General features: G+C 38.5%; 1 protein-coding gene across 1 annotated transcript in view; it reads right to left on the bottom strand.

Moving 5' to 3' along the window:
• Positions 1 to 2,511: 2,511 nt before the first annotated feature.
• The window catches only part of WDR70 (WD repeat domain 70), a 294,218-nt gene continuing 283,051 nt past the window's right edge, over positions 2,512 to 13,678 (bottom strand). The window contains exon 18 of the mRNA XM_032851351.1: positions 2,512 to 2,651. Within this exon, the coding sequence (XP_032707242.1) occupies positions 2,564 to 2,651 (88 nt within the window). The 3' untranslated portion in view covers positions 2,512 to 2,563. The remainder of the gene's footprint in view (positions 2,652 to 13,678) is intronic.

Here is a 13,678-nt window from a genome sequence, read left to right as displayed (position 1 = left end):
AAATGTAGACATCCTAACCACCACACAAATGGATTCATAGTACTGACATAGACACTCCAGAAGGCTCTTCCCAGAGAGATGAAATGATGGGTTTTAGTTTTAGAAAGCTAAGTCTGATGACAGAATAAAAGATGGATTTGGGACCAAATGAAAAACAGGGAGATTAGTTGGGAGGGAGGCTCCTGGGAAGTCCTGGTGAGGGATAGAAGAGGGACTAAACTCTAGCAGGGGTAGCAGGGAAAGAGATGAAGTTCAAATAGAAGACAGTCAGCAGATGGCATGGATGGAAACTGGCAAATGATTACATGAGGTGGGAGGGGGTAAGGGAGGAGTCATTATTATGACTTCCGGGTCCCTTATTTGAGCAAATAGAAATGCAGTTGACCGAGATAGGGAGTATAGAGTTGTATGGGGTAAGATAATGAGGCCCGAGGGGCATGGGGAGTGTGAGGACCTGGGGAATACCAACTGGCAATTCTACCCTGGTGATGGGCCAACAGGTCCAATAAGCACTATTCATCTAGTCCTGGTTCTGAGGTCCTCACTCGCCAAAATTGATATGGAAGTCCTATGAGTCTTTAGCCAATCTTATGTGGAAAAATAACTTTGTATAAAATTCTCAAGTGAGATAGATCATCTCAAGCATGAAAAGGGCCACTTGTGTTGTGGGTAACAATGAGAAAATCATCTTCATGCTAAATCTGTCTTTCTCTCCCCTGACATCATAGCAGGCTCCGCCAAGACCACTATGATCAAGTTTTTATTCCTCCCTCCAACACTTCACGACAACTTTTGGCTGTGCCAGACGAATACTTCCATATGGTGCAATGTTTATGTTAAGACAGGAAAAAAATACGAAATGCTTTCAGTAAATTTTATCCAAGAAACAGTAAATTTACAAATCCTAAGCACTTGGAACAAAATATTGGTCTGTAATTGATTTTGGATGAAGTGTACAACAGGAATAGGAAACTTGGGGCAGTTTGTTAATTACTGATGCCTAGAAATCTTGGGTGTCTTCATATAGCCCTCCCTAACTTTAATCTCAGACAGACTGACTTCTTGAATCTCTTTTGTCTTGTCTGTAAAATGGGTTTAGCAATTTTACCTACTCATGGGGTTTTTGTGAAGATTAAATGAGCTATTATAGCAGGGAAAGAACTCAGAATAGTAGCCACCAGATGGTAGGCACATAACAAATGTTATGTGAGAAATAATGAGGGAAAGGAACAGAATGAAGATGGGGGTAGAAGAGAAAAAGGACAGAGAGTAGATTTTATTTATTTATTTATTACTTACTTTTATTTATAGAGGAATTTTTTTATTTATAGAGGAATTATTTATTTATTTATTATTTATTTTTATTTATTTATAGAGGAATGCCCACTGTCACCCACCTCAGAACTGCAGAGGCAGGAAGGCTGTGTACCTATGATTTTGGTGGGGGAAGGGGTAGGTATATGAGGACTACAACTTTCCAACACACATTTTTGATCATCATTCATTTTTAGAATAATTTAATTCACTAGGACAAATGAGAGCAAGAGGGAAAAAGGCAAGAGGATTAAAAAATTCCTGAATTTTCTAGTGGGGACTATTTGACATGCAGTATTACCCCAGGTCTGTGTGAAAGCAGTCCACAGAATTTTATTCTATTGACTCATTATTACTTTGGACAAACTGCCAACTTTTGTTTTAGTTTTCTAGTCACAAAAGCACAAGGGTCTTTTAGAATGGTTTTTAATGTCTTCTAATTATAGGTACAAAGCATTTCCATACTTTTCCACTTTAATAGTGATAAAAATCAGGCAAAGTAGTTATCATTAGCTCTATTTTAAAAAGGAAATGGTGTATATTTATTACGTGCCAGGTAATATACTAAACACTATCCAAGGAGTGTCTCATCGAATCCTGTAACAAACCTAGGACAGTGGTGCTATCATCATCAGAGGCTGGAAGAGAGAAGTTTAATAACTCCCAAGGGGACCTGACAGTAAAGACCAGAGCCAAGGTTTGAACCCACATGGGTCTGACTTCAAAGCCTATTTCCTACATCCTAACCACTATATTCTGCTGCTTAAAGATAATCAGATACATGTTCTTTCCTAGTATGGCAATGCTTTTAGCCTGAACTCAGCCTAATTAATTATAATCATGTAAACAACTTGTGAAATTACACAGAAATATTAAACTTTTTGATGTCTATCTCCATATTATGCTCCTAGAGTTGGTCAAGACACATGTCCATTTCACTGTACATCTTCCGCCCTCAATATTGTAAGACCAATAATAGTTGAATAAAGTTTCCAAATACCTAAACTACTTGGTAATAAGCTAAGAATCTGTTTCTTATTTATTTATAATACAGACTCATAGTTGTAGTTAAAAAAATGTAAGCACAATTTTAGTGGAGGGTAGCTACCAATCTTTTGAATGGTTCAATAATGCAAACTACAAAAGTTGTTCATAAAAATGTACTTTTTATTTCATTAAAAACAACAACAACAATAACAACCTGTCCAATATCACTCCCCCTTCATGCAAACAGCTCTCATGTGAGTCTTTAAATTTTACGCTTTTTCCACTCTGGCTCATTCTTTGCTTCCTCATCATCAGATTCAACTTGGGCAAACATGGTTTTGGGCTGAGTCCTAAAAGAAAGTTAATGAAAAGAGGAAAAATTTAGTCAGCAAGTGCTTATTAGATTAGACTTTGCTACTTTCATCAAGTGGAAGCACGTGCATCTCAATCATTAAATATCAATCATTAAACTTCTGGCAAAGAAAAGGATAACAAAAATTTACTTTTGTTCATCCAAAGAGCCAAAAAGTCTCTTAAAGATTTCCCTCTGTGGCAGACCATGTATGCTGTCCTTTTCTTAAATAAAATGAAAATATATCAAATTCAGTACAATCTCATATATTCATAACCACCCTCTACTTCAAACTCATGCTAACTGGGACTTTTTGGGAGTCCACATTACAGTTACCAAGCAAGAACACACATGATCTTTATTTACAGCTCTCTGCATTGTTCCTAGACTTAAGTAGTTCAAATACATGTGATTATGGTACACATGAACAGGAGAATTTGAGATAATCGCTTTCTTATTTAATGAGTCTAAAATAATTGATAGCATATAGAGTAACTTGAGCACTGCCAACAAAAATGAAACAACCAAACAAACAGATGGGACATTCTCTCCAACACCCAGTTCAGTGCATGGAAACGTCAAGATTCAAGCATTTTAGGATATATCACTGGCTACCGCTGTTGTTAATACGGGAACACGGTACCTCAAGCAATCTTTGTGTTAGGATTCTTTGGGCTTTGTTAACACACCTGGTTCAGTGACTTTTTTTTATACACCATTCACACAGAAAATACTTTCAAGAATATGTGAAATAGTTATAATTGATGCTCCTTTCAGTAATGCTACTGCTGATTCCCTTTTAAAAAACAGCTCTATAGGGGCGCCTGGGTGGCTCAGTGGGTTAAGCCTCTGCCTTCGGCTCAGGTCATGATCTCAGGGTCCTGGGATCGAGCCCCGCATCTGGCTCTCTGCTCGGAGGGGAGCCTGCTTCCCCTTCTCTCTCTGCCTGCCTCTCTGCCTACTTGTGATCTCTGTCTGTCAAATAAATAAATAAAATCTTAAAAAAAACCCAGCTCTATCACATTACAAAGAAATATTTTTAGAAAGCTTTTTATTTCTTATTTTTTTTTGTTTCAGGAGTAGAATTTAGTAATTCATCACTTACATACAACACCCAGTGCTCTTCACAACAAGTGTGCTCCTTAATGCCCATCACCCATTTAGCCCATCCCACCACGCCTCTCCATTAACTCTCAGTTTGTTCTCTATTGTTGAGAGTCTCTTATGGTTTATCCTCTCCTTTTTTTCCTTTCCCATAGGTTCATCTGTTTTGTTTCTTAAATGCCACATATGAGTGAAATCATATGGTATTTGTCTCTCTCTGACTAGCTTAGGTCACTAGGCGTAATACTCTCTAGTTCCATCCATGTTATTGCAAATGGCAAGATTTCATTCTTTTTGATGGTTGAGTAATGTTCCATTGTTTATGTATGTATGTGTATGTATATGTATGTGTGTTTCTGCATATGTATGTATATGTGTATGTTCATATAGATATACCACATCTTCTTTAGCCATTCATCAGTCGATGGACATTTGGGCTCTTTTCATAGTTTGGCTATTGTTGATAATGCTGCTATGAGCATCAGGGTACATGTATGTGTCCCTTCAAATCTGTATTTTTGTATGCTTTGGGTAAATACCTAGTAGTGTAACTGCTAGATTATAGTAGTTCTGTTTTTAACTTTTTGAGGAACCTTCTCGTTACTGTTTTCCGGAGTGGCTGCACACATTATGAGGAAATATTAAAGCACTGTATCTGAAGATGATATATTTTTGCTTACATCTTCATCTTGAATTCAATTCATTATATCAAGGTAATTCCAGAATGTTAAAATAATGACAATAGCCATTCCTTTTCTTTGACAAGCGAAAACAGGGTTAAAACCTATGTTACTTGTTGCTGTCTCTTTATTATTCTGGGAAGAAATATATACTATTCACATTCAAGCTGATGTTGCTCTGATGCAGAAGCCATCATTCTGCATCATTCTGGAATTCTGGAATTCCTCATGCCTGTCTCTCTAATGACCCACACACCTACCAGGAGTCCAAGGTGCCCCCATACACAATCCAGTCAGTTGAAATTCTTGTCACTTCAAGACACTGCTATGACATCTATAAACAGGTCACAGCTCTAATATTTCCAAAAACAGCTGCAGATTTTCATAGGTCATGAGTTGCTGAGTTACTAGAAAGCAGCCCTCCCACCCCCTAGGCTGGCTCTCTAACATGTGACAGTAGGGCAACTGGTGCTCATTACATATTTCATCTTCTGGCGAAGATGTGGACCACTGAGGTACAGACAAGACCTATATGGGAACAAATGTGGTTTAAAAAAACTCTTTGAAAAGAGAAAAAAATAACATGGTCTTGTAACCATATCTGGCAATAAGACAACAGCTCATCAATGTTAGTTGGAATAAGACTTAAGTACTAAGAATTGTAATGGTGTTTTTTGGATATTAAAAAAAAAATTAAATGACAGATCACAGGAAGAACAAAACCTAAATCTTAAAAAGGCCATTTCATTTAAGTAATTGCTCTCATATTCTACCTACTTTCCAAAGTATTTTTTACAAGTTGGTGGCTAACTTGAAGAACATAGAATGAATGGAACTATTTCACAGGGGTGCAGAAAGGGAGTAATGATTGTAAAGAGGCATGGGGAATGTTTTGGGGGGATGGAAATAGTCCATAATCTTGACTGAAGTGATTACATAGGTGTATACATTTGTCAAGACTTGAAATGGGTGCATTTTGTATTTTATTATACATATTATACCTCAGTAAAATGGACTTATAAAGAAAATCAAAACCAATGAGTAGAAGGAAAGGGTAAACATAACAATACAACACTCAACTTCCTAGTAGGCCAGACAAAGACAAAGAAAAAGGAAATATATTAGTTTTCAAAGGAGATACCTCTTCCCCCAGCACTAAATTAAATTAAGCAAAATTCACTGATTAAACTTTTATATCAGGATCACTTAGACTGTTGTGCTGAATTACCAGACCACAACAGTTTCCTTTGTCCTCTCCGGGTATCTTAACTTAGGGGATATGAATTTGTTTGGAAGGTAGAATGGTCTCTTTGAGGAACTCCATGCAATTTAGTATTTTAAATTCCAGTTTTTGAACTAATAACAATGTTCCCAGAAAAAGTATCATATTACGTATATGCAACATCAAATCATGACATCTAGCTTTCAAACAGCCAGGCTTTCCTTCCCCCAAGGAGAAGCTCGTGTCCAGATTTTCCCAGCAGTACTTGTTTACCACTTTGTCTTTCATTTTATTGGCCAGGTAGGAAATACCTGCATGTAAGAAGTAGGCTCCTTTCAAAAAATGGTGCTGGCAAAATTGTACCAAAAGCAATAAATAAAACTGGACCCTCACCTTATACCATATGCAAAAATTAACGTAAAATGGATCAAAGACCTTAAACCTAGAGCAAAAACTATAAAATACTACAGAAAAGCTTTATGACATTGGATACAGTAATGATTTCTTTGATAAGACACTAAAAGCATAAGCACACACACAAAAAAGCCCCAGGTAAACTGAACTATATAAAAATAAAACATGTGCATCAGTAGATAGAATCAACAGACTGAAAAGGCAGCCTATGAAAGGGGAGAAATGTTTGCTAATTATATATTTATAAGGGATTACTACCTAGAACATATAAAGAACTCCTAAACTCAACAATAACAATAAAAACAACAATAACAACGAAACCCCAAACAACACAGTTGAAAACAGGGCAAAGAACTTCAACAGATATTTCTCCAAAGAAGATAGCAAAAGACTTAACAGGCACATAAAAAGATGCCCAACATCGCTAAGCACTAGGGAAATGCAGATCAAAACCACAGTGAGGTAACACCTCACACCCAGCAGGATGGCTACTATCAAACAAAAGACAAACAAACAAAACCTAGAAAATACCAAGTATCGACCAGGATGTGGAGAAACTGGAACCCTTGAACAGTGATGGTGGGAATGTAAAATGGTGCGGCCTCTATGGAAAACAACACAGTAGATCCTCAAAAAATTAAAAATAAAATTACCATGTGGTCGAGCAATTCCACTTCAGGAAATATGCCCCCATACTTTGAAAGTGGGGTCTTAAATATTTGTGCGCCCATGTTCGGTGCACCATTATCAGAATAGTCAGAAGGTAGGAGCAACCTAAGTGTCGTAGATAGAAGAATAGATAGAAAACAAAATGTGGTGATATGTACAATGAAATTTATTCAGCCTTAAAAAGAAAGAAACTCTGGCAAATGCCATGAAGATGAACCTTAAGGACATTATGCTAAGTGAAACAGGCAAGTCACAAAAAGACATATACTGTGTCATTCCATTTATATGCAGTACCGAGACAGTCATATCCATGAGACAGCAGAATGGTGGTTGCCAGGGACTGGATAGAGGGGGAAAGGAAGAGCCCTTGTTTAGTGACTATAGAATTTTAGTTTGGCAAGATGAGAAGAGTTCTGTAGACTGGTGTACTTAACACTATGGAAATGTACACTTAAAAATGGTTAAGAGGGTAAATTTTAGGTTATGTATATTTACCAACATTAAAAAAATTTGTTTTGATTAAAAAAAGAAGAACCAGACTCCTGGGTTTGGGAATGAGGAATAATGAACCTGCTTCTAGAATAAACAGGAAGCACCCTGGAGAAGGCCTCAGCCTCCAATCTGGGGCCCAGCCTAGAGCAGTGCTTCTCAAACCATCTGTGGTGCACAGCCAGGCTTTGTTTTCTAATTTCCAAACCCTTGCAGATAAGTACCATATTTCTAGAAAAATAAAAAGACTGCAAAGGGCAAATCCAAATTTTAATTCGATTCCAAAAATGTATCAAATTGCTCTACAATTTCCTAAGTGCTTACTCTCAATCCCTACACTTCCCCTCACGAGTACTGCTTGGTAGAGCGCACTGAGCAGCACCTGTGGGAACACCTTCCCCCCTCCGCATCTGGGGAAAGAAAGCAGTAAAGCAGGGCTCTGAAACCAGGCAGTGGAGTCAGAGTCTGTCTTAACATCAACTCTGACACAAAATGAGTTTCCTTTAACTGGAGGGAAGTACTTCTCACCTTGGGAGAAGCCCGCCCTAGATAATGGCACTGAAGACTGAGTAAAGGACTGGGTTTGAGGCCGCACTCTCACAGGTCCACACCTGAAAGAGCAGTCTTTAATCCCTGGGAGTGAGGCATGAGCAGGTGGGGGGAGATGTGGCCCAGAGAGAGGAGTTTCCCTTGTTCCAATCCATCCTGTTCCCAATACCAATGTTCTCACAGCACCATTCGCATAAGAGCTCTATGTTGTTTGCTGAACTAAGACTAGGTTCTTCAAAAAAAAGTATTTGACTTGTGTACACTGAACATCTCTATCTAGTCTAGAGAATGCCAGTGTTTTATAGAAGCAAAATTACAGCTTTAAATCCTGAATTTTTTTCAGCAACTGTTATCTTTAAATTTATTTCCAGCAGTTATTCTTTTGAAAAAATTTGGAAACTCCTATATGACAAAGACTCCCCCACCCCCCAAATTCAGTTCAGATTATCTAGGGCATTTAAAATGGGTTTCTGCAGTCACTACTTTTTAAGACAATGAGAAACAGAGATGATTAGGAAGAGTTAGGAACAGAACCAAAAGATTTCTTCCCTGGGGGATAGCCTAATTGGCCCTTGACATAGAAAACTACCATAAAAATAAATCAACAATGCCAAGCAGAAGTAAAATGACACATGCAAAAAAAAAAAAAAAATGCTAATGGATTTGAAAACACTTAAAAGTTGTTCCAGAAGCCCCTGCTTTTAAAACCAATAGGAAACCAACAAATAAACAACAACAAAAAATACTTCAAGTCTCTATTAACATCGTCCCTGGCCACAAAAGTGGATTCCTTTCTGAGCTGCTTAAAGAAACAGAATTTGTAGCTGATTTTTATATAGACTTTGTTGGGTGCCCCTATGAGTAAGAGAAAACCAAACCAAACCAAATGGGCACTGAACACATGGCAAGAACTCAGGAAATATACATAGAAATAAAAAATGAGCAAGAAATATATCCCACCACCTTAAGAAAGCATTACCATTTCTGACCCATTCCCGTGTCTTCTATTTAATCAGTTCCTCCAGGATTCTATACCTTGTTTCTCGAGAGACACGAAGTTGCCAACTCAAACTTCTAGCCTCATGGAAGATTTGCGTCAGTTGCCCCAAAACAAAAGCCTATAAAAAAGACTGATTTGAAGGAAAAGGTGGTAAGGTTCCATTCAGCCAAGGGTATAATCAAGGCAGCTGCTCAACAGGTCAGTAGGGACCTGGTAAACCTCACTGAGAACCAGCAGAGTAACCCACATAATTGAAATCAGCTTTATCCAGACTATCTAATTTACTGGTTGATGGCCCACACTAACCCATTTTTCTAAATGTTAACTGAAAACTTAAGCTTACAGAAAGCTGGTGTGAAACTTGTTTTCCAGTTCGATTAACTCACTTGGTGAACAGTAAACATTTCTCACTTGACTACATACATCAATTTGTTTACTAGAGTTACCAAGAAAAGAACAGATTACATATCAACATAGTTATTGTTATGAACCATTCAATAAACTAGTTAGAGAAGGGCTGAAAGTTTTTTTGTTTCATTTTGTTTTAGCTTCAGTAAACTCTGCATTTGCTAATAATATTTCATGAAGCTAAGATAAAAGCTTAAGCAAATGTCTTTCTCAAATCTATCAATTCTGATGAGATGATACTATGTGCTGAATAATTTTCCCCTTGGGACATTTTTTAAATGGAATTCTCACACATACCTGTACAAAGCAAGTCTTTCCCAGCAACTATGTGTTAACGGAAAAATGTCAGAAGCCCAACAAAAGCTAAGTCCCACCTTCAGCGTTTCCATCCAGGGGAATTTGGTGTAGAATAGTCAGTAATAAATAAAAATTCCTCCTGCAATATTCTATGAGGACATTTCTGGGGTGCACTGCTGGTGTGAGATATTCAAACTGTCAGCAGAGCTGTCTTCTCTCTTCTGACTGAGCTCCAACCTAGGACTTTTACACTCCCTTTCCAGAAGAATCTCAGAATGTTTTCAGCTGCATTGGAAAGTACACAGGTCATGTTCTTTTTAATTAGGGATATTCTTCTGATATGATTCATTTAAAAGCATAAAGCCAGTTCCAGGATCACAGAATGAGTATGAGGAGAAATCACTTATAATATTCAGTCATCAGTATGTGAGTATAAACCACAAGCTTTTTTGGCTCAGGGCCCATTGTTTATTATGAAGGAAAACCTCAAAGCCAAAGTCAATTATAGCCATGACTTGACAATCTGACACACTTGTTAACCCTGTTAGAATGAATACGCTCCGGATGAACTGTGACCCAGTCATCACAATTGCAGAATTATTAAGATTAAATAAGGGGCTTGACCAAAAGATTCCACTTGAAATGGGTCCTTCTTTCTGGTGAGGAGCTAATCAAAGATATATTTTTTTTAAATATTAGGGATGAATAAGAAGATCAGATGCAACATGCTGTTTCTATTTTCTTCAAAAAATGAACACATAATATTTTGGAAAAATAGATAAACATATCTCGGATTCATTAGAGGGCACACTAACTCATAATGCTGGTGTGTGAGTTCAAAGCCTAGATGAAGGTAGGGAAAAGGGACAAACATGAAACCTGTGGAAATGAGAAACAGAAAGAGAAAACAGAGGAAAAGGAAAACAAAAAAGAACCCTCTAAAATCACCATTATCTGCCTTATCACCAAATGGTTAAACAAGTTAAAGGATAAAATTTTTGAAGCGTGCACAGGCCTAAGGCCGTCCAGGTGTCATGGCGCCCTCTCTCCACTGTAGAGCTGGGCCTTACTTTACCACAGCCCGACTCTCCTCACACACAGGGAAACAGTCCCAGGCCACATCAGCGAAGCACAGGGTGAGAGCAACACCCTGGAACTTCTGGTTCTTAGTCTAGTGCTTGGCTCTGCCATGCTGGCTCACATGGTTGTCTTTTCAGCTTCACTAGTACTCAATTTTTTTTTCTCATAACTGCCATGAGTTGCTTTGTGATGACAAGCAGTACACTGTAGTCGTCAAGGGCAGAAGCTTGACCCTGAAGCCAGACAGCCTGCACTCAGATCCCAATTCTGCCACCTGCTACCTGTATGGCTTTGGTCAGCTTACAAGCCTCAATCTGCCTCAATCTCCTCATCTGTAAAATGGGGACAATAATACCGCTTCCTTCATAGCACTGTTGAGAAGATTAAATGAATAATATATATACAGTTCTCAAACAGGGCTGGCACACTGTAAGTATAATAAAAGTGTCGTTGTTATTATTATACCCTTTACTTCTGCTATCATGGTTTCCTCATCTCGTACAAAATGTTTTCAAAAAGTTGTATGTAGAATAATACATTTAGCAAAATAATTTATATATTAAATACATGACAGCACCTTGCTATTTTAAAAAAAACAGGGAAATTACTTGGTTGTGCAAATAATCTGTTTCTTCAGCATAAATCTCTGTAATTGGAATAATCTATTCTGTACATTTTAAAGGGGTAAATCATTTGTGGTTTATTTGTGGTTTACTTTAGTACACAAATAGTCACTTAGGAAACTTCTTAAGATGCAGATTTCCAGCCCCAAGCTCACAGAATCTAGCTGAGTGTGAGGAGCAGTCTAGAAACCTGCATCCTTAACCCCCTACTCCCACCCTTGACTCTGACACAAGGCAGTCCACAGAACCGCTCTGAGAAATGCTGGCCTCTACACAGGGATATGCTGGACAGGGACAATCAGTCACCTAAATATAACTCAGGGAAAATGTTACACTTTCCTCTGTGGGTTTATGTCTCTTCTTGGCAAAAACAATATACAAACCTTTACTCGCTCAAAGAATGACCTCTTTAAATACTGCCTACTAACTCAACATGGTTTTAAACCGATCCTTTACAGATGGGAACGGTATTTCAATACACACACATATATCCAGGTATCCCGTATCTGACAAGACAGGCACACTGAAAGCTACATGGACGGAACCAGCGAGAATGGCAGCTTCTCTGGCAGGAAAAGTGACCATGGCTGACAGAGCTGTCAGGATGGCAGGCTGCTGGCCTGGGGCCAGGCTCCCACACACGTCCATCTCTGTGTGATGTGTAAGCTAATAGCATTCTGGATCTATATCCTGCCCGCCCTCCAGCCAGCACCTCTTCCCTCCCCACACAGCCACTTCTTTTAACAAGAAACCATAATTGAATCTGCCCACGTGTGGCTGCACTAGGGGCCTCTGTGATCCTGCTGGGTTTTAAAACTTCCATGGCCATCACACTGCTGGTGCCAGGAATGAAACTCGAGGCCTCTATCGGCACAGGTAAAGTGTTTAAAGACCGTTCGTTATCATCACTGGAGAAAGAAGGTGGGTACGTGTCATGTGCAAGCACGGAGATTTATGGAATGCCTAATGGGGCTTTTCTGTGATAAAGTGAGATACAGTCAATCTTCATTTCATCACTGACAGAAGTCAATTGCAGTGAAGAAAAACAACCAGACACACATTCTCAATTACAGTGACCTTTACGGAAAGATCCTTTTAAATATTAGCTTCCCTTCAGAGACTCTGCCACTTGGCAGTAAACAGTATACTCCAGCAGGTGAACACAGGAGAAATAGCACCGCAGTCCTGGCTAACGAGTCACATGCCGCAGACAGTGCCATGAACTTAGTATGCAAGAAGTGGAAGGTGACCAAATGGGCTGGAAGGAGACGGGCGGAAATTGCCACCGCGGAAGGGTATATATATTAAGAGAGAGCGCAGCCCTCTGAAGAGCTCACTGGATGAGGGACGGCGGGAGCTGAAGTCCAGTGCTGCTGCAGTCACTCTGGACGGCAAGCTTCAGCTTCCTCACATGTGGGGTAAAAGACAGGACAGTGCCTGTTCTCCCCACCCGGCAGAGCTAATATTTAAGCAAGCACATTATTCAACTGTAAATATAATTAAACTACCTATAATCCCGAAAAATATCATTCGTTAATGCTCACCAAAAAACCCAAAAGAACTTCCGCTTCAAGTAATTCTATTCAAAGAAAGCTGAAAATCTGGATGCATGAATCCCCAGGAAAATATTAATTACTAAGCAGACACAGAAGACTTGGAAAATCCAAACAGAGTATTTACCATGAGGGGATGGAAAAGAAAGAAACCAAGAAATTACTCTTTACCCTCTCCTTCACAAAAGCACCAGGTTGTGACAGTTTTACAGGTGAATTCTATCAAATCTTTACAACGTAGATAGGTTTAATGGTATTCAAAACAGTTTGAGAGTATATACAGAAAAGCATACAAGATTTTTCTGAAGCCAGTCTGACACACCACAAAGAATAAACCATAACTATGTGAGGGTCATACCAAAGATGCAAGGATAATTCAATATGAGGAAAGCCAATAATACACTTCATCATATTCATTGATCAAAGTAGAAAAGTCATAGGGTCACTTTCGTGAAATACAATAAATGAATGCAATCAAATTCAGCATCTATTTCAGATGAACATGCTTCTGGTCTTTGTATGGTGTTTTCTTTGCATGGAGTGCTCTTCCCTTGGATATCCACATGGCTTACTCCTTCACTCAAGTAAAGAATCACAGAGCAGAGGTTTTTACCCCGATCACCATATCTAAAAAATACTAACCTTTTCTTCCCCTGGTTACTCTACATCCTCTTATCCCTATTTTAGTTTTATTCTTTGCACTAGCTATCATCTAAAATTTAGGGACTTCTTTACTGTCTGTGTCTGGCAACCTGAATATAAGCTCCATAAAAACTACTGTATCCCCATAATCTAGAACAGTACCTGACCCATAGTGTTCAATAAATCATTATTGAATAAATAGAAGAGAAAGATATGGATTCATCTGTAACATCTTGTATGTATGAGTTTTCAAAAATTATGCTTTATGGAGAAATATCATTAAATTGAACAATGT

The sequence above is a fragment of the Lontra canadensis genome, unplaced genomic scaffold, assembly GCF_010015895.1.
Source record: "Lontra canadensis isolate GAN:19392208 unplaced genomic scaffold, GSC_riverotter_1.0 scaffold5, whole genome shotgun sequence".
Lineage (NCBI taxonomy): Eukaryota > Metazoa > Chordata > Mammalia > Carnivora > Mustelidae > Lontra > Lontra canadensis.
Note: the sequence above shows the minus strand (reverse complement) of the source record. Positions and strands in the feature narration are given on the sequence as shown.